Source organism: Heterodontus francisci, chromosome 28 (genome assembly GCF_036365525.1).
Source record: "Heterodontus francisci isolate sHetFra1 chromosome 28, sHetFra1.hap1, whole genome shotgun sequence".
Taxonomy (NCBI): domain Eukaryota; kingdom Metazoa; phylum Chordata; class Chondrichthyes; order Heterodontiformes; family Heterodontidae; genus Heterodontus; species Heterodontus francisci.
Window position 1 is genome coordinate 23064617 of NC_090398.1, and position 22448 is coordinate 23087064.

Here is a 22448-nt window from a genome sequence, read left to right on the forward strand (position 1 = left end):
CAAGTGTACAGGTGATAAAAGTATGGGTTAGGGGATCAGCCACAGATGGGCTGAAGCAGGGTGAAGATGGGCGATGTTACAGAGGTGGAAGGAAGTGGTCATTATAATGTAGAGAGTATCGTCTCGGAAGCTCAGCCCGGACTCAAACAGAACACTGAGGTTGTGAACAATTTGGTTCAATCTGAGACATTGTCTGAGACGGGGACGGAATCACTGGCGAGGGAACAGAATTCATAGCGGTGGGGAAAGAACATGTCCTCAGTCTTCACAATCTTTAATGTGGGCTGCAGAATTAGAATAAATCTTCTGATATCAACATACACATTTCCACCCCGATCAGTCTTCAACATCTCTTTGCTTCTCCAAATCTGACACCGCGCCTGCACCCCACTCACCCTGCCCCGCGTCTGCACCCCACTCACCCAGTCCCGCCTCCGCACCCCACTCACCCAGACCCGTGTCTGCACCCCACTCACCCAGACCCGCGTCTGCACCCCACTCACCCAGCCCCGCGTCCGCGCCCCACTCACCCAGACCCGCGTCTGCACCCCACTCACCCAGCCCCGCGCCCGCACCCCACTCACCCAGCCCCACATCTGCACCCCACCCACCCAGCTACGCGTCTGCACCCCACTCACCCAGCCCCATGTCCGCACCCCACTCACCCAACCCCGCGCCTGCACTCCACTCATCCGCACCCCACTCACCCAGCCCCGCGCCCGCACGCCACTCACTCAGTCCTGCCTTCCACTGACCAAGCAAAAAAATGGCAATATACTGCATCCCCCACATCTAGGGTACTGTCTACAGTTTTGGGCTCCTTATAGGGAATATACTTGCATTGAAGGTAATTCAGAGAAAGTTCACTTGTTTGGATTCTGTAATGAAGGAGGGCTTTGTCTTATGAAGAAAGGTTGGGCACTTTGGACCAATACATATTGGAGTTTGGAAGAATGAGAGGTGATCTTATTGAAACATACAAGATTATGAGAGGGTTGACAGTATAGAAGCTGAGAGGATGTTTCCCCTGGTGGGAGAAATTTAGCTCGATGTAAGTAAGCAGTATTTGTATGACAGTGAGTGTGGAGTGAAGAATGGTTGTGAAAGAGTGTTTTATTAACAGAAAAGTCAGGAATTTGGTGCATGAGGAAATTCTCTGTTAAGTATTTCTCAAGCTGAAATTTAGTTTTACATTTAGAAATTGACTTTGACTTTTACAAATTGTAAAAGAGCCTGCAAGTTAATGAAGATACCGAGTTGACAGAAACTGCCTGTTAGTGAGAGTTAACTGTCAATCAGCTGAAAGTGATTATCTGAATAGATGTTAATAACTGGAACAGGAAGCTGAGTTAACAGTTGAAACTTGGGTATGAGTTATAAACTCTATCTAAGTGAACAGTATTTACTGCCACACACACTGGTCAGGAAAGAGTGATTTGTTAACAGAGAGCTAAAGTCAAGAATTTGGTGCAAGTTGTAATTCAGTGCAGAGAGGAAAGGAGATGCTGCTTTTTATTTTTTATATACCTCCAGTAGCTGGTGAGGGTTGTTCATTTGTCTCTGATGCGAGGAAACTTTTTTGTGTTACTAAATTAGTAACTTTAACTGGAAAATCAATTAATGAATTAGTCTAAGATAATCAATTAAAATTAATCAAATAAATAAAGATTAAACAGCCATGGCAGGGCTTTAACTACAGCATGTGGGAATTTGTGGCGAACACTGTGATCGAGACAACCATATCTAACATTGTACCATTGTTAAAAAAGGCTGAAGGGGATAGACCAAGGAATTACAGACCAGTCAGTCTAACCTCAGTGGTGGGGAAATTATTGGAAGAAATTCCGAGAGAACAGGATAAGTCTTCACTTGGGAAGACACAGATTAATCAAAGGTCAGCACGGATTTGTGAAGGGAAGGTTGTGTCTGACAAACAGACATTTAAGGTACAGAAGGAGGCCATTCAGCCCATCAAGTCCATGCCAGCTCTCCATGGAACTATCCAGTCAGTCCCACTCCCCCTGTTCGATCTCCGTAGCTCTGCAAGTTCATTTCCATCAACTGGCCATCCAATTTCCTTTAGAGATCATTGATTGTCTCTGCTTCCACCACCCTCGTGGGCAGTGAGTTCCAGGTCATCATCACCCAATGTGTACTAAAGGATCTTCCTCATCTTCCCCCTGCATCTCTTGCCCAAAACCTTCAATCTGTGTCCCCTAGTCTAATTACCATCAGTTAATGGAACACCTTTTCCTTGTCGAACTTATCCAAGCCAGTCATAATCTTATACACTTCTATCAAATTTCCCCTCAATCTCCTTTGCTGCAGGAAAAACAAGCCCAGAGTTTCCAACTTAACCTTGTAACTACAATCCCCCATCGCTGGAACCATTCTGGTAAATCTCCTCTGCATCCTCACAAAGACCCTCACATCCTTCCTAAAGTGTGGTGACCAGAACGGGACGCAATACTTTAATTGAGGTCCAACCAGAGCTTTATATAGATGTGGCATGTCTTCCCTGCTTTTGTACTCAATGCCTCTATTTATGAAGCCTGAAATCCCATAAGCTTTGCTAACCACTCTCTCAATATGCTGTGCCACCTTTAAAGATCGATGCACATGCACCCCCAGGTGCCTCTACTGCAGCACACTCTTTAGAACTGCACCATTAAGTCTATATTGCCTCACCCTATCCCTTCTGCCAAAATACATCACCTCACATTTGTCAGTATTCAATTCCATCAGCCACTTGTCTGCCCGTTCTGCTAGCCTATGTTCTGTTGCAGGCAGTTCGTATCATCCTCACTGTCACTCCTCCAAGTGTGGTATTGTTAGCAAATTTTGAAATTCAACTCTATTCTAAGATCCAAGTTACTTATTTATAGAAATAAAATGCAGTGGTCCTAGCACTGACCCTTGGGGAATACCGCTGTCTACCATCCTCCAGTCCAAAAAACAACCATTTACTGTGACTTTACTGTTTTTGACTCTGTTTCAAATTATGTTGTAGAGTTATAAGCAGATATTCCTTTAAGGCACGAAACCCCACAAAAAGTGATCCAACCGTGGCTAACAAGAGGAGTTAAGTTATTATTAAACCAAATTAATTGCCTAAAAGAGCAATAAACCAGAGGATTGCAGAATTAAGCAAAGGAAGACTAAGATATTGACAATGAAAGAGAATATAAGTGTAGATTAGCAACAGACATAAAACAGATTGTAATAGTGTCTATCGGTATGTTATAGAGTCATACAGCACAGAAACAGGCCCTTTGGCCCATTGTGTCTGTGCCGGCCATTCAATGGGATCATTCTAATCCCATTTTCCAGCATTTGGCCCATAGCCTTGTATGCTATGGCGTTTCACGTGCTCATCTAAATACTTCTTAAATGTTGTGAGGGTTCCTGCCTCCGCCACCTCTTCAGGCAGTGCGTTCCAGATTCCAACCACCCTCTGGGTGAATTTTCTTTTCCTCAAATCACCTCTAAACCTCCTGCCCCTTACCTTAAATCTATTACCCCTGGTTCTTGACCACCAACACCCCCACCGCTAAGGGAAAAAGTATCTACCTATCTAAACTATCAATGCCCCTCATAATCTTGTACAACTCAATCAGGTCCCCCCTCAGTCGTCTCTGCTCCAAGGAAAGCAACCCCATCCTTTTCAGTCTCTTTTCATAGCTGAAATGCTCCAGCCCAGGCAACATCCTGGTGAATCTCCTCTGCACCCTCTCCAGTGCAATAACATCCTTCCTGTAGTGTGGTGACCAGAACTGTACACAGTACTCCACCTGTGGCCTAACTAGCATTTTATTCAACTGCAACATAACCTCCCTGCTCTTATATTCTATGCCTTGGCTAATAAAGGCAAGTATCCCATATACCTTCCGAACCACCTTATCTACCTGTGCTGCTGTCTTCAGTGATCTATGGACAAGTACACCAAGATCCCTCTGACCTTCTGTACTTCCAAGGCTCCTACCATCCATTGTATATTCCCTTTCCTTGTTAGTCCTCCCAAAATGCATTACCTCACACTTCTCAGGATTAAATTTCATTTGTCACTGCTCCGCCCATCTTACCAACCCATCTGTATCTCCCTGTAATTTAAGGATTTCCTCTGCACCAATGACAACATCACCAATTTTCGTGTAATCTGCGAACTTACTGATCATACCTCCTCTGTTCACGTCTAAATCATTAATGTGCACCACAAACAGAAAGGGTCCCAGCACCAATCTTTGTGGTGCACGACTGGTCACAGGCCTCCAATCGCAAAACAGCCCTCGACTATTACCCTCTGCCTCCTGCCGCTAAGATATTTTTGGATACAATTTGCCAAATTGCCCTGGATCTCATGGGCTCTTACCTTCTTAACCAATCTCCCATGCGGGACCTTATAAAAGCCTAACTGAAGGCCAAGTATACCGCATCAACTGCTTTACCCTCATCTACACATCTAGTCACTGACTCGAAAGATTCAGTCAAGTTAGTTAGACACGATCTCCCCCTGACAAAGCCATGCTGACTATCCCTGATTAATCCCTGGCTCTCCAAGTGGAGATTAATCCTGTCCCTCAGAATTTGTTCCAATATTTTTCCAACCACTGAACTACTGTGGGCAATTTTGGTCTCTTTATCTAAGGAAGAACATAGTTGCCCTGGAGAGAGTGCAACACAGAGTCATTAGACTTGTTCCTGGGATGAAGGGATTGTCCTATGAGGAGAGATTGAGTAGGCCTATATTCCCTGGAGTTTAGAAGAATGAGAGGTGATCACATTGAAACATATAAAATTCATAACAGGTTTGACAGGTTAGAAGCTGAGAACATGTTTCCCCTGAGTGGGAAATCGAGAACATGGGGTCAGTCTCAGAATAATGGGTCAGCCATTTAGGACTGAGATGAGAAATTTATTCATTCAAAGGGTTGTGAATCTTTGAAATTCTCTGCCTCGGAGAGCTATAGACACTTTGTTACTGAGAATATTCAAGACAGAAATTGATACATTTTGGGTACCATGGGAATTAAGGAATATGGGTTAGTGTGGGAAGATGGAGTTGAGGTCGAAGATCAGCCATGATGTTATTGAATGGTGGAGCAGGCTTAAAGGACCAAATTTCCTATTCCACCTCCTGTTTCTTCTGTTCTTGATATTGGTTCCAACCATGACCATTATCTGCTTTCCCTGGCTTCCCAGAGAAGGTCCCACCCGTCACAGGATGTTCTTCCCTCTGACACCAGGGAGGTAACTGACCATTCTGGACCTGCTCAGGGCTGTAGAAGAGTCTGTCTATTGCCCTGACTGTAAAATCTCCCATCACAATCACTCCCCTATTCCTGTGCCCCAACTACCTCTCACACGGCCCCACTCGGGGTGGCCTCCTGATCACACACTGTTGCTCAGGAAGACCCTTCTCTGAGTTACTGGGCTTGATTTAAGTCCCTTTCGGGGCTGGGATTGGAGGTGGATGGGTGGGTGCTAAAATACCTCCTCCGTCTGGCACACTGGTTCCTCAGCTCCATCCTGGCTTCAGGTCATTTTCGTGGAGACGGGATGGGCGGAGGGAGGGGGCAGCAGGGCTACCCCAACACATGTAACAGTTAACCAACAAGTTCACGAAGAGCCTATTGCAGCGAAAACACATGTAACAGTTAACCGACAAGTTCACGAAGAGCCTATTGCAGCGAATTAAAGGAGGTCAATTGGGATTTTCCATTTGGCCTTCAGATCATTGCAGGCAGTGGGAGCCAGTTTAACTGCCTGGAGGCAGCCTCCCAGCGGCAGACCAGGAGGGCCAGTGCTCCAGGAAAGTCTAGAGGCCCACCCTGCCTGCTTGGGTGAAGGAGCACAGTGGCGCAGTGGTTAGCACCGCAGCCTCACAGCTCTAGCGACCCGGGTTCAATTCTGGGTACTGCCTGTGTGGAGTTTGCAAGTTCTCCCTGTGTCTGCATGGGTTTTCTCTGGGTGCTCCGGTTTCCTCTCACAAGCCAAAAGACTTGCAGGTTGGTGGGTAAATTGGCCATTATAAATTGCTCCTAGTATAGGTCGGTGGTAGGGAAATATAGGGACAGGTGGGGATGTGGTAGGAATATGGGATTTGTGTAGGATTAGTATAAATGGGTGGTTGATGGTCGGCACAGACTCGGTGGGCCAAAGGGCCTGTTTCAGTGCTGTATCACTAAACTAAAGTAGAGGGGTTCCCCCACTAACAATGGTGGTTTGGCTGCAAGATCCATTTGTATTTTCATTTCAGTTTTAAAAACTTGAGGATACAGAGGGTTCCTCCAATTTGAAGCATCATCACCCTCTATTGCAGCCTGCTACTCCTTTCAAGCTGGACGGCCTCTGACAGACCCTCCAGCTTCGACAGTCTGTCTGCTGTCATTAATTGGACTGTGAGCCTGCCCTCTCTTGCCATTAACTGTCTGGCATAAACTAGGGCTTGTGACTCCTTCCCCTGTGGGCAGGTTCGGGACCCAGAAACAATCCCAACCACTGTTTCCTTTGTTCCCCAGATGGAAAATCCTGCCTATTTCTCTCTCTCCCTTACAGTCCCAATAGCAGGTATCTTCATATGTTTGTACCTACTGGACAGTTCCAGTGCTCAGGGGCTCTGTCCACCTGTCAATATGATGCCCCTCTAGATGATCACTCACTCAGTCCCTGTCCTGTTCTTTCTTCCTGTGTGAGCTGCAGCTTCCTGCTCAGGACCTGGACACCTTTATCAGGACAGAAATTATATTTGAAGTATTTTGTGAACCTACCTGTGTCCATTCTCATTCTTTTTGAAGATGTTGGATCTTCTCCCCTATTTGAACCTTCAGCCATGGTGGTGACAGGCGTTCCCAGATTCTGATATTCTGTAATAGGAAGGTTGCACAGAAATATGAAAATGAGAGGTGGAACGTTGCCTTGTTAAACATGATATCAGTCCCTCCTCCCCCATTAGTACAATAGCTGTTAGCTCCGGGATCGAGCATTTCACAAGCGTTATGATCCACCCACCACATCAGGTATGACACAGACAGCTGCCCAGTGAATCAGAGAATTATTTATGGCACAGAAGGAGGTCATTCAGCCCATCGAATTCATGCCAGTTCTCCATGGAACGATCCAGTCACTCCCCCACTCCATCCCGATAGCCCTCAAAGTCTATTTACCACAAGTGGCCATTCAATTTCCTCTTGAAATCATTGATTATCTCTGCTTCCACCTCCCTCGTGAGTAGCGAGTTCCAGTCATTACCACCCACTGTGTAAAAACATTCTTCTTCATATTCCCCCACTTCTCTTGCCCAAAACGTTCAATCTGCGTCCGCCAGTCCTTGTACCATCAGTTAATGGGAACAAATGTTCCTTGTCTAACTTATCTAAGCCTATCATAACCTTGGACACTTCTACTAAATCTCCCATCAATCTCCATTGTTCTAACAAGAACAAACCCAGCCCCTCCAACACAACCTAGTAACTAAAATCCCTCATCCCTGGAACCATTCTGGTAAATCTCCTCTGCACCCACACAAGAACCCTCACCTCAGCTAACTCAGCCCACATCCCATGAAAGAAGTAAAAATGGTAACACAAGGTATAAGTGAGTTTGTATCCTTATTTAGGTATCCATGTGAGGGCATTGAACTTCTTCCTACACTGCAGTAGTGGGCTGTATTTCTGTTTGTGCCAGCCATCAAGCACCTATCTACTCTAATCCCATTTTCCAGCACTTGACCTGTAGCATTGTAGGCGGTGGCATTTCAAGTGCTCGTCGAAATACTTCTTAAATGTTCTGAGGGTTCCTGCCTCTAACACCCCTGCAGGCAGTGCGTTCCAGAGTTAAATCACCCTTTGGATGAAAAATGTTTTCCTCAAATCCCCTCTAAACCTCCTGTCCCTTACCTTAAATCTATGCCCCCTGGTTATTGACCCCTCTGCTAAGGGAAAAAGTTTCTTCCTATCTAACCTATCAATGCCCCTCATAATCTTGTACACCTCAATCACGTCCCCCCTCAGCCTTCTATGCTCTAAGGAAAACAACCCAAGCCTTTTCAGCCTCTCTTCATAGCTGAAATGCTCCAGCCCAGGCAACATCCTGGTGAATCTCCTCTATACCCTCTCCAGTGCAATCACATCCTTAATATAGTGTGGTGCCCAGAACTGTACACAGTATTCCAGCTGTGGCCTAACTAGCGTTTTATACAGCTCCATCATAACCTCCCTGCTCTTATATTCTATGCCTCAGCTAATAACGACAAGTATCCCAGATGCCTTCATAACCACCTTATCTACCTGTGCTGCTGCCTTCAGTGATCTATGTACAAGTACACCAAGGTCCCTCTGACACTCTCTACTCCCTAGCGTCCTACCATCCATTGTATATTCCCTTGCCTTGTTAGTCCTCCCAAAATTCATCACCACACACATCTCAGGATTAAATTCCATTTGCCACTGCTCTGCCCATTTTACCAGCCCATCTATATCATCCTGTAATCTAAGGCTTTCCTCCTCACTATTTACGACACCACCAATTTTCATGTCATCTGTGAACTTACTGATCAGACCTCCTATATTCATGTCTAAATCATCAATGTAGACTACTACAGGAAGGGTCCCAGCACCAATCCCCAGGGTACACCACTGGTCACAGGCTTCCAATCGCAAAAACAACCCTCGAACATCACCCTCTGCCTCCTGCCACTAAGCCAATTTTGGATCTAATTTGCCAAATTGCCCTGGATCCCATGGGCTCTTACCTTCTTAACCACTCTCCCATGCAGGACCTTATCAAAAGCCTTACCGAAGTCCACATAGACTACATCAACCGCTTTACCCTCATCGATACACCTAGTCACCTCCGGCCTGTAATTACCTGGTTTATCCTTGCTACCCTTCCTGAATAATGGTACCACATTTGCTGTCCCCCAGTCCTCTGGCACCTCTCCTGTGGCCAGAGAGGATTTGAAAATTTATGTCAGAGCCCCTGCAATCTCCCCCCTTGCCTCACATAACAGACTGGGATACATCTCATCTGGGCCTGAGGATTTATCCACTTTTCAGCCCGCTAAAACTGCTAATACCTCCTCCCTTTCAATGCTAATTTGTTCAAGTATATCACAATCCCCCTCCCTGATCTCAACACCTAAATTCTCCTTCTCCATGGTGAACACAGCTGAAAAGTAATCATGTAAAACCTCACCTACGTCCTCCGGCTCCACACACTCATTGCCACTTTGGTCCCTAATAGGCCCTACTCTTTCCCTAGTTATCCTCTTGCCCTTAAAATACTCACAAAATCCCTTGGTAGTTTCCTTTATCTTGCCTGCCATTATTTTTTCATGCTCCCTCTTCGCTCTCCAAATTCCTTTCTTAAGTACCCACCCACCGCCGCCCCACCCCCCCCCCCCCCCCCCCGCCAACCTTACACTTTCTATACTCCTCTCGGGCCTCCGCTGTTTTCAGCACTCTGAATCTGCCATTAGTCTCCTATTTTGTCTTTAGCCATTCCTCTATATCCCTTGACATCCAAGGTTCCCTGGACTTGTTGGTCCTGCACTTCACTTTCACTTCACTTTCACTTCACCTTAACTGGAACATGTTGGCCCTGAACTCTCATTATTTCCTTTTTGAATGACTCTCATTGGTCTGATGTAGACTTTCCTACAAGTACTGAAATGGGGGAAGGCCGATTTCAATCTCATTTCAGTACCTTTATTTCTGGTCCATCTTTGTCCTTTTCCATAACTACCTTAAATCTTACCGTCACTATCCCAGAAATATTCCCCCACTGACACTTCTACCACTTGTTCGACTTCATTCCCTAAGATTAGATCCAGTTCCGCCCCTTCTCTTGCAGGACTTTCTATGTCTTTCTTACTTTTTTGTCTTTCTCAACTCAACAACATCAACCCTCTCCAGAGCTACAATAGATTTTTTTGGATTAATACTGCAAGCACCTCCCTGCTTCTTAATGTTCCCGAATACCTTGTAGTCATGAATATGAAGTTCCCAATTGGCTCCTTCTTGGAATATCTCTGCAACTGCCATTGTATTATTCTCCCATGTGGCGACGTGCACCTACAGCTCACTGACCTTATTTACCATGACACATGAATTTAGGTATTTGAACTCCAAACACATCTTAGACTGCTTCACATTCGGCTGCTGGCCAAACCCTCGTATTATTGCACTATTATTTAATCTAATGCTATTTGCCTCTCCAGTCCTCTGTGCATCTAGTTTCCCCTCACAACACTTCATTCTGGTGTACACCCCACTGCCTAATTAACTTAAACCCTCCCCCAAAGTACCAGTGAACTATCGAGTGAGGACACTGATCCCAGCTCTGTTCAGGTGTAACCTCTCCATTTTCTACAGGTCTATCCTGCCCCAGACCTTATCCTGCACTGTTCCTCCAGACACACATTAATCTGCAGTACTGTGGTCAGTTCTGGGCACCACATCTTATGAAGGATACATTGGCTTTGGAGGGAGTGCAGCACAGATTTAATACAGCGATACCTGAACTTCAAGGGTTACATTTCAAGGAGAGATTCCAGAGGTTCGGATTGCATTTACTGGTATTCATTGGTGATGTGAGTGAAGTTTCCAACATATTATGGGAACAGTTAGGGTAAATAGAAAGAAGCCATTTCTGTTGGTTGGAGAATTTAGGATTGGGGGATAGAGTCTACAAATTAGAGAATGAGGTGTGTAGTAACACTTCTACATCTGAAGGGTGGTAGAAACTTCGAACTCTCTGCTGCTAAAACCAATTGATGCTGGGCCAAATGCTAAATTCACACCTCAAATTAATACATTTTTGTTCTCTAATCTCATTTAAAGGGATATCGGACAAAGGCAGCTCTATGGAGTGAGGTGAACGATCAGCTGAAACCCACATCCCAAGAAAGATTTTTTTTAAATATCCGGGTTACACTGATCACACCGGGTCCATCCTCCTCAGGTTACACACTGTCTGATCACACTGGGTCCATCCTCCCTGGGTTACACACTGTCTCATCTCACTGGGTCCATCCTCCCTGGGTTACACACTGTCTCATCTCACTGGGTCCATCCTCCCCGGGTTACACACTTTCTGATCACACTGGGTCCATCCTTCCCAGGTTATACACTGTCTGATCACACTGGGTCCATCCTCCCCGGGTTACACACTGTCTGATCTCACTGGGTCCATCCTCCCTGGGATACACACTGTCTGATCTCACTGGTTCCATCCTCCCCGGGTTATTCACTCTCTGATCCGACTGGGTCCATCCTCCCCGGGTTATACACTGTCTGATCACACTGGGTCCATCCTACCCAGGTTACACACTGTCTGATCTCACTGGGTCCATCCTACCCGGGTTACTCACTGTCTGATCTCACTGGGTCCATCCTACCCGGGTTACTCACTGTCTGATCTCACTGGGTCCATCCTCCCCGGGTTACACACTGTCTGATCTCACTGGGTCCACCCTACCCAGGTTATACACTGTCTTATCTCACTGGGTCCATCTTCCCCGCTTTACACACTGTCTGTTATCACTGGGTCCATCCCCCCCGGGTTACACACGGTCTCATCACACTGGGTCCATCCTCCCCGGGTTATTCACTGTCTGATCTCACTGGGTCCATCCTACCCAGATTACACATTGTCTGATCTCACTGGGTCCATCCTCCCCGGGTTCCACCCTGTCTGATTTCACTGGGTCCATCCTCCCCGGGTTACTCACTGTCTGATCTCACTGGGTCCATCAACCACTTTACACAGTTGGCTCTACTGAAAACCAGACATCTGTAATCTCTGTACTTGAAAAGGAGAATTTACTGTTCATATTCAGTTTCCATTAAATTTTCCTGATTTTCTGAAGATCTCAAGCTTGCAGAAGTAATGAAAGAGGAAACTGATATTGAAGAGGTCTGGGAGATCCAACCGTTTGCAGCTGGGAGGAGTTTGAGACTTTTAATAACAAAGATTTTGCCATCATAGAGGAATGCGTTATGTCTAAGTGTGGTGTGAGGTTCTCAATATTTTAATAAGCAAATAAAATACCATGCTTTGTAATCTCGGGTATCAGCTATGTCCACAGTGCCAGTTAGTTAATGGGAATTTCTTTTAGTTTAGTTGTTATACTAAAAGTCTTAGAACGTGAAATTCCATTGTGTAATTCTTTAAATTGGTCTGGGTGCTTAAATGTCATATTTTTAATGTCAATGGTCTTACTGAGGTCGTAACAGTAACTTTTTAAACACTGAGATGATGAGAGCGTTGATATGTGGAATATCGTAACGGGTTTTGCAATCTCAGGAAACACCAATAATATATAAGTACACATTGACAATTGTATACAATCATATTACCCCAACTACATGTGTGTCACACAGTGTATCTCCCCTCACCCGTGTGTTCAATTAAAACTATCAGTCAGCGTGTTTTTCTTTACCCACTGTGGAAAGGTAAAAGTGACTCAGTCAGATCAGTAATTTCTTCAAACTATAGCTGAAGTTATCTGCCGGCAACAATTTAGAATCATATCTGAGACCTTGTAAAATTCAGTTACCTACTGTTTCATTCACTAACACTGGGATAATAAACACACAACAACAAATTACATTTTCACAGCACTTTAAACATCGGAAACCATCCCAAAGCACTTCACAGAATCCAGATCAGACAAAAGATGGGCGCTGAATAAAGGGTGTCGAACGAGGGGTGGACAAAAGATTGGTGAATTCACTCATTTTTAAGGAGTGTCCAAATCGAGGAGAGGGAGGTGTAGAGGTTTAGGTGGGAATTGCAGAGCAGAGATCCGGGTCAGCAGAAGGTGTGACCACCATAATTGGGGAGAAGAGAGGGTGAAATATACAAGACACCAGACTAAGAGGAATAGAGCGTTCTCAGAGGGTGTCTTGTTGGGCTGGAGGAGGAAGGAGATCATGAATGGAGTTAACCAGAAAGATGAAAATCTATTCTGTAATGATCAGTACAAAAGCAAAATAGTGCAGATGCTGGAAATCTGAAATAAAAACAGAAAATGCTGGAAATGCTCAGCAGGTCAGGGAGCATTTCTGAAGAGAAAATCAGAGTTAACTTTTCAGCTCTGTGACCCCTTTGTTTTTGTCTCCACAGATGCTGCCTGACCTGCTGAGTATTCCCAGCAGTTTCTGTTTTTGTATATAAAGATTATTGATGGGACCTCCTACCTGTTAGTAATTCAGGCAGTTAATTATTTTAAGCTTAATCATCAGGATCCTCCTATCTGTGTGAAAGACGGTTTTCAGCCCTGAACCACTTGGCATCTAAAACATTCCTGAAGTTTGTTTCTCTCTGGAGTCTGTTTCTATTCAGTCAGTTTAACAAATGATCTCATTAACATGAACTTATTTCAGTAAAAACACAAGTCCCTGCTCCATTCTCAGCTCATTCACATCCATTCCTAACTGTCTGAAACTGACAAACTGACATTGCTGTGTTAAACAATGATTCATTGTAATAATGAATCAGGAACAAGTTCTCTCTCGGAAGTTACTCCTATTCTGTGACTGGATTGTGTTCATTCCAGCCTCAAGTAACTATAGGCTGATTTTCCAGGTGCTTGGCAGAGAGGGATAATTTGCCAGTGCAAATGTGTTAATAGTTTACTGAGCTGAACTTTGTGTCTGGTCTGAACTTCTGATCCCGCCTTTGATCAGTTAAATTAAAATGTACCGGCAAATGAACAGTTCAGTGAGTCAAAAAGATAAAAGAAAATGTACCAGGTTTAACACAGCAAGGAAGGACAAGGTTCCCAACGCTGTCTGTCTGAACTGTGAATGCCATCAGTCGGAAGGAGGCGCCTCTGGACCAGAATGTGTTGAATCCCCAGAGTTCTTTTTTTTCCTGCCTTCTGATTCACAATCACTCTTCAAATGTACCTGTGGGTAGACTACTGGAGCCCAGTAGGGTTTAACCCTGATATCCCTGGTTTAAAATGTACTACTTCAGTCACTGTGTGAGCCCACAGCTGCAGAAAAGCTGCATCCCTGGCAGCCAGGCAATGCAACAGGCTTTAGAGAGGAAGAAACAAGAGAGAAATGAAAGAGTAAATACACAAATGAGACTTTGCTGCTACATGAACCTCACCTTGATGAAGCAGGAAGTTTTTATCTCTTTATTTCTGTGTGGATATTGAAAGCTCTGTCCTAGTTATACTGAAATAACCAATCAGGCAGAAATTCCTTGTTTGATTTTAACAAATTACAGACTGTGAATTTGATCTGATCCTTATTCTGTGAGATTCCGAGCTCCGGCCTCTGTGTGAAAGATGCTTCCTGCCCTAAGGATGGATTTCAACTCAACTATTCCTCATTTGCTTCAGAACAGGGAAAGGCCTTTCTAGTGAAACCGAATCCAACCAGTTTGACAACTTGTGGCTAATTCAGCTGTGAACAACCTCAGTTATAATTTATTTTATCTCTTCTTCTTCCAGGGAAATGCAATGAAACAGACAAATGGTGAGAAATAAATTGTTACATTTCCATCTGGAAGATTGTTTGCTAAAATTCCTATTGAATTCCTGAGGTTTGCAGTTTGAGCCAGGGACTAGTGTCTTGTCTGTGAGCCAGTCCTCCATAACTTGTCGATCAAGAATCAGTCCAACTCGGCCATGAATATATTCAATGACCCAGCCTCCATTGCTCTCTGGGGTCGTGAATTCTAAAGATGAACAACCCTCTGAGAGAAGAAATTGCTTCTCATCTCCGTCTTCAATGGGAAACCCCTTATTTTTAAACTGTGCCACCTAGTTCTAGATACCACAAGACGGGAAACATCTGAAATCTAAAATACACACAAGATTCACTCAATCCTGTGTGTTTTGAGACAGAAACTGATCTCACTTCATAATTGATTGCTCGGCCTCATGCTGGATAATTGTATCGGTGGTCAGGCTCTGCCAGTCTCATTCTCACCATTTCCTGCCTTACTTGTAACCTTTGTGTACTGCCTACAGGACCAGTGTTTCTCAGAGTAAATTGGACTTTCTCTTACCTTTCTCTCCAGTTGATCTAGGACAGCTCTTTGAATGGGAAGGGTTGTCTCTGGTTGGTGCTCTCACAATCCTGTGCTGGTTCACCTGCTGTTGTTCCTCAGTCTAAAATCCCTGTTTACTTCCAGCTGTGGACCTTTCTCATCACTCCGTCATTCACCAGGAGATCTAATTATGGCAGGGCTGAAAATTAGAATAACATTGTTTCCTTCAAGATAAATGCAATATTCATTTGTTCTCTAATGTTTAATAATAAAGGTAACAAACTTAAATACAATAAATATTTCATTGAATAAACAACCTCAAGTAGCTGTGCTCCAACAATCCAGGTCTCAACAAAGCTGCAGCCACAAGATGTGAGAAATTAATTCTTCAGTCCCTGGTTCGATGGATCGTGCATTCCACGTGTTTCAATAGTCACTCCCTGGGTAGAGGCAGCTCATTCTCCATGTCTCGATTTTCAGTCCCCAGTTACTAACAGTTCAGCCCCCATGTCTCAAGGTTCAGTCCCCAGTTAGTAACAGTTCATTCCCCATGTCTCAAGGTTCAGTCCCCAGTTAGTAACAGTTCATTCTCCATGTGTCAAGGTTCAGTCCCCAGTTATAGACAATGTTTGCAGTGAATAAGTAAAATTGGAAGCCATCAGTAATGAACTTGCTTTTCTTTTACTATGAATGGTAATTTACATGCACAACTGGACAATATACGTATACATGTCTGGAATAAAATATCTATGAGTGAAAATTAGAATCAGTAACTGAATGATTTAAAGTAGATTGTGTAATTAAATACAGCCTACTCTTAGTCTGAAGAGAAATCAAATCACTACCTTTAGAAATATGAACAGTCCTTGGGGAATTGGAGTTTGAGGATTTATCGGAATCACTCTCGAGATAAAATAGATGTGATTGGGGAATTGGAGTTTGAGGATTTATCGGGATCACTCTCGGGATACAATAGATGTGATTGGGGAATTGGAGCTTGAGGATTTATCGGGATCACTCTCGGGATACAATAGATGTGATTGGGGAATTGGAGTTTGAGGATTTATCGGGATCATTCTCGAGATACAATAGATGTGATTGGGGAATTGGAGTTTGAGGATTTATCGGGATCATTCTCGAGATACAATAGATGTGATTGGGGAATTGGAGTTTGAGGATTTATCGGAATCACTCTCGGGATACAATAGATGTGATTGGGGAATTGGAGCTTGAGGATTTATCGGGATCACTCTCGGGATACAATAGATGTGATTGGGGAATTGGAGCTTGAGGATTTATCAGGATCACTCTCGGGATACAATAGATGTGATTGGGCAATTGGAGTTTGAGGATTTATCGGGATCACTCTCGGGATACAATAGTTGTGATTGGGGAATTGGAGTTTGAGGATTTATCGGGATCACTGTCGAGATACAATAGATGTGATTGGGGAATTGGAGTTTGAGGATTTATCGGGATCACTCTCGAGATACAATAGATGTGATTGGGGAATTGGAGTTTGAGGATTTATTGGGATCACTCTCGGGATACAATAGTTGTGATTAAGGAATTGGAGTTTGAGGATTTATCGGGATCACTGTCGAGATACAATAGATGTGATTGAGGAATTGGAGTTTGAAGATTAAATGGAGTAATAAATTCTTTATGAAGGATAGAATCCCTTCAATCTTTGGGTGCTTGTATAAATGGGTCAGTATAGATCAATAGGTTACTGACCGACTTCATCTACAGAAACCTTCTTTACTGATCCATGATGAATTATTTGGAGATAAATTCCGGGACATTTAATTTACCTAAACAGATATTCAACTGAAGCTGTATACAATTGGTGACTGAGGTGGAGCACGCTCACTGCCAATACTGAGCCAGAACTCTGCATCAATTAATGATCCTCAGTTAGTCCGCTCCTCCTATTGCCTACAGATTGACAGCTCCTCCCATCAATCCGCAATCCGCGGAGCCCAAAGCCCCGCTCACACCTTTGATCAGCACTGTGTTACGTAGCTCTTATTTTATCCTTTCTTGGGATGTGGTCATTGTGGTCATGGCCAGCATTTATTTCACATCCCTAATTGCCCTTGCGAATGTGGTGGTGAGCCGTCTTCATAAACTGCTGCAGTCCATGTGGTGTAGGTACATCCACAGTGCTGTGAGGCAGGGAGTTCCAGGATGTTGACCCAGCGACAGTGAAGGAATGGCGATAGAATTCCAAGTCATAATGATGTGTGACACTTGCAGATGGCAGTGTTCTCATGCATCTGCAGCCCTAGTCCTTGTAGGTGGTAGAAGTAATGGGTCTGGAAGGTACTGTCAAAGGAGCCTTGGCAAGTTGCTGTACTGCATCTTGCAGATGGTACACACTGCTACTATTGTGTGCTGGTGGTGGAGGGAGTGAATGCTTAAGGTGGTGGATGGGGTGCTGATGATTCAGGCTGCTTTATCCTGTATAGTGTTGAGTTTCTTGGGTGTTGTTGGGAGCTTCACTCAGCTGAGAATAACATCTGTCATAGGGCAAATGTTTGAAGCTATTATTAAAAATGTTATAGCAGGTCATTTCGAAAAATTCAACGTAATCAGGCAGAGTCAACATGGTTTTGTGAAAGGGAAATCATGTTTAACCAATTTACTGGAGTTCTTTGAAGAAGTAACATGTGTTGTGGATAAAGGGGAACCGGTGGATATACTGTACTTAGATTTCCAGAAGGCATTTAATAAGGTGCTACATCAAAGGTTATTGTGGAAAATAAAAGCTCACTGTGTGCAGGAGTGGGGTGGGGGTGGCGGTGGGTAACATATTGGCATGGATAGAAGATTGGCTTGCTAACAGGAAACAGAGAGTAGGCAGAAATTGGTCATTTTCTGGTTGGCAAGATGTAATGAGCATGTGCCACAGGGATCAGTGCTGGGATCAACTTTTTGCAATTTATATAATTGACTTGGTTGAATGGACCGAAGGTGTGGTTATCAAATTTGCTGTTGACATAAAGAAAGGTAGGAAAATAAGTTGTGAAGAGAACATAAGGAGGCTACAAAGGGATATCGATAAGTTACGTGAGTGGCTAAAGATCTGACAAATGGAGTATAATGTGGAAAAATGTGAAATTGCCATTTTGACAGGAAGAATAAAAAAGAAGCATATTATCTAGATGGTGAGAGATTGCAGAGCTCTGAGGTGCAGTGGGATCTGGGTGTCCTAGTGCATGAATCACTAAAGGTTAGTATGAGGGAAAACACGTAATTAGGAAAGCTAATAGAACGTTATCATTTATTGTGAGTGGAATTGAATACATAAGTAGGGAGGTTATGCTTCAGTTATACAGGGCATTGTTGAGACCACATCTGGAGTAATGTGTACAGTATTGGTCTCCTTATTTAAGTAAGGATGGAAATGCATTGGAAGCAGTTCAGAGAAGGTTTACTAGACTAATACCTGGAATGAGCGGGTTGTCTTATGAGAAAAGGGTGAACAGGCCAGGCTGGAGTTTAGAAGAATAAAGGGCGACTTGATTGAAACATATAAGATTCTGAGGGGTCTTGACAGCGCGGATGTAGGAAGGATGTTTCCTCTTGTGGAAGAATCTAGAACTAAGGGTCACTGTTTAGAAATAAGAGGTCACCCATTTAAGACAGAGATGAGGAGAGGGTTGTGAAATTTTGGAACTCTCTTCCTCAAAAGGCAGTGGAAGCAATGTCTTTGAATATTTTTAAGACAGAGGTAGATAGATTCTTGATAAGCAAAGGAGTGAAATGTTATCGGGGGTAGACGGGAATGTGGAGTTGAGGTTACAATCAGATCAGCCATGATCTTGTTGAATGACAGAGCAGGTTCGAGGGGCCGAGTGACCTACTCCTGCTCTTATTTCATATGTTTGTACGTTTATCCCCGTGGGGGATGCAGCAATGGTAATGTCAGTAAATGCCAAGGGGAGATGGTTAGTTTCTCCCTTCCTGGAGATGCTCTTTGCCCAGCACTTGTGTGGCGTGAATGTTACTTGCCACTAGAGCATGGCTTCCCGACCCAAAACAGACAGGACCCGATGACGTGTCGGGGTCGGGTCGGGTTGCTCTTCCGGGTCTGACATTCGGGCTCGGGTCAGTTCGCACCAGGTCGGACACACACTAACACTGTCACAGCCTTGTGTTACAATTGTGAGTGAAACATTGGAAACCGCAGATCTTTTGAAGTGTGCTTCCTACTCTGCTTGGTATTTCAACTTACTGTGTACTAATCAATAAACGGTTCTTGCGTACATTGTAGCAGAACTCAGCCCAGGCTCATAATTATCCGGTTAGCCCTTTCTTGCCCTTTCCTGATTTTAGGGGTGTTGAAAGTCCTGGCCGTTTTAATCTTAATGAAATATTTACAATGTAATCAGTTGCTGCAGTGTTATGTAATAAGATGTTTTTAATGAGTTCTATTTTTCATTGACACAAATTTAACCTTTTTGTGTTTTGGTTTATCTCTTGGTTTTCCTTCGCGCTTTGAATACTTGGTGACAAAAGCAGTTTAACAGCTTCAATCTGCATTAATAGGAACTTAGCCCTTTTCTTTAATTGCACAGTTTGCAAATGAATTGACTGCGTCCTGTTAGGGGTTGGTAAGACTTCTCGTGCCTGCCTCAAAACATATTGTACTGAATAAAGAAAGTAAAGGAGGCTTGTGAGGTAAATTAAGAGATTTAAAGCGGAAAGACAACAAATTAGGCTTTGAATTTGGAATATATTTAATTAATTGTCAGACCTGATAAATCGCTGTTTTTAGTTTAATGTGGCCTCAGTGTTTATGAAATTAAGAGGCATTTTTCATATAAAAATCTGGGCATTGGTGCTTAACAGTTGATATAATTCTGAACATATTTTAATTTCTTAATTCATTAGATGCCGCTAAATAAGAAGCAGTCGTAAATCAGTTAATTTTTTTTTGCAAAATCTGACCTACTGGATTAAAATATTAAATCAAGGAGAGTCATTTCAAAGATTACTAGACTAGTAATCCAGAGGCCTGGACTCGATCCAGTGACAGCCAGAACATCAAGGCAGGAAACACTCTGCACTAGTCTGCAGTGAGTGATTCTATCGAAGGTAGAGCACAACCTCTTTAATATAGGAATGTATATTTTATAATAATTAATCTCTCAGTACCTTCCTGGTCTCTGCATCTCAGCTGCTCACTGGATAAACTTACAGCAACTATTTCAACCTGTAAAGCAGGAGTCTAGGTAATGTATAATGATATTTTCTGAGCCTTCGGGCAATGCTATGTTTATTTTAAGCAATACAGATACTGGTACAGTGTGGGACAACCTGTCTGGACACAACTCCATGGGTTTCTGTTGAACTAGTGACCAAACAATCACTAACTTCTATTGTAACAATCTTCGGTTCACCTCCTCCAGCACGTGGCTCCAATCTTAATGTACTTTTTAAACAACCTTTCAAGTCCAGTTACGGTTTTTGTTGCTTATCTGCAAAAGTTTTTTGGAGCAATATGTTGTGGAACCAACCAGAGAGCAAGCTATTCTAGATTTGTTGTTGTGTAATGAGGTGGGATTAATTAATGATCTCATTGTTATGGATCCTCCACGGAAAAGTGATCATAGCATGCTAGAATTTCAAATTCAGTTTGAGGGCGAGAAGCTGGAGTCCCACACGAGCGTTCTGGAGTTAAACAAAGATCATTATAAAGGCATGAGGACAGATTTGGCCCTAGTGGACTGGGCAGGAAGACTACAAGGTAGGACAGTTGGCGAGCAGCGGCAGATGTTTAAGGAGATATTCAATTTATCCCAAGTAAAATATATTCCAGAGAGGAAGTAAGATTCTAAGAGAGGGAAAAACATCCATGGCTAAGCAAGGAAGTTAAGGATAACATAAAGACAAAAACTGAGGCATACCATATTGCAAAGGCCAGTGGCAGGCTGGGAGATTGGGAAATTTTTAAAGATCAACAAAGGGTTCCCAAAAATGTAATAAAAAGAGCAAAGGTAAATTATGAAAGAAAACTAGCGCAAAATATAAAAACGGATAACAAAAGCTTCTATAAGCATATAAAAGGGAAGAGAGTAGCTAAAGTGAATGTTGGTCCTTTGGAGGATGAGACTGGGGAGTTAATAGAAGGGAACACAGAAATGGCAGAGACACTAAATCAATATTTTGCTTCTGTTTTCACGGTGGAGGACACTAGTACCATCCCAATGGTACAGGTAATGTAGAGGTTTTAGAAAAGGAGGAACTTAGAACAATCATCATCACTAGAGAAAAAGTACTGAGCAAACTATTGGGGTTGAAGGCAGACAAGTCCCCAGGGCCTGATAGCCTACATCCTAGGGTCTTAAAGGAAGTGGCAATGGAGATAGTGGATCCATTGGTTATAATATTCCGAAATTCTTTGGATACGGGAAAGATTCCAGTGGATTGGAAAAAATCTAATGTAACTCCTTTATTCAAAAAGGGAGGGAGGCAGAAAGTAGGAAACTATAGACCAGTTAAACATCTTTCGTTGGGAAATTGTTAGAATCCATTATGAAGGAAGTAATGACAGGATATTTAGAAAGTCAAAACGCAATCCATCAGAGTCAGCATGAAAGACCTGGACATCATTCAGGCTTGGTCTTTATGAAGGGTATATCGCGTTTGACCAATTTGCTAGAGTTCTTCAAAGCTGTAACAAGCAAAGTTGATAATGGGGATCCTGTAGATGTAGTTTATCTGGACTTCCAGAAGGCATTTGATAAGGTGCCGCACAAAAGGTTAATACACAAGGTAAGATCAGATGGGGTTGGGGCAATTTATTAGCTTGGATAAAGGATTAGCTAACCAACAGAAAACAGAAGTCAGGATAAATGGGTCTTTTTCTGGTTGGCAAGATGTAACTAGTGGGGTGCACAGGGTTCGGTCCTCGGGCCCCAAATATTCACGGTCTATATAAATGACTTGGATGAGAGAAGGTACTATAGCCAAATTTGCAGATGACACTAAAATAGGTGGGTCAGTAAGTTGCAATAAAGAAATAAGAAATCTACAAATGGATATGGATAGATTAGATAAATGGGCCAAAATTTGGCAGATGGATTTTAACGTGGATAAGTGTGATGCTATCCATTTTGGTCGGAAGAATAGAAAGGCAAATTATTATCTAAATGGAGAGAAACTTCAGAGTACTTCAGTGCAGAGGGATCTGGGTGCCCTCATGCATGAATCGCAGAAAACTAGTTTGCAGGTACAGCAGGTGATAAGGAAGGCAAATGGAATTTTGGCATTTATTGCTTAAGGAATAGAGTATAAAAGTAGGGAAGTGTTACTACAATGGTACAAGGCATTAGTGAGATCGCACCTGGAGTATTGCATACAGTTTTGGTCCCCTTACTTGAGAAAGGATGCAGTTGCATTGGAGGCAGTTCAGAGGAGGTTCACTAGATTGA

The 22448-nt window shown here is 43.4% G+C and overlaps 1 protein-coding gene across 3 annotated transcripts in view; it reads right to left on the reverse strand.

Moving 5' to 3' along the window:
- Window positions 1–22448, reverse strand: part of LOC137385133 (NACHT, LRR and PYD domains-containing protein 3-like) — an 89359-nt gene that overhangs the window by 60771 nt on the left and 6140 nt on the right. The window contains exons 2-4 of one of the 3 annotated variants that reach the window (XM_068059957.1): window positions 15025–15205; window positions 13752–14042; window positions 6768–6863 (exon numbers count right to left, since the gene is read on the reverse strand). In XM_068059957.1, the coding sequence (XP_067916058.1) occupies window positions 6768–6863; window positions 13752–13815 (160 nt within the window). In that variant the 5' untranslated portion in view covers window positions 13816–14042; window positions 15025–15205. The remainder of the gene's footprint in view (window positions 1–6767; window positions 6864–13751; window positions 14043–15024; window positions 15206–22448) is intronic. The other 2 variants (XM_068059958.1, XM_068059959.1) reach the window with 2 other exon arrangements.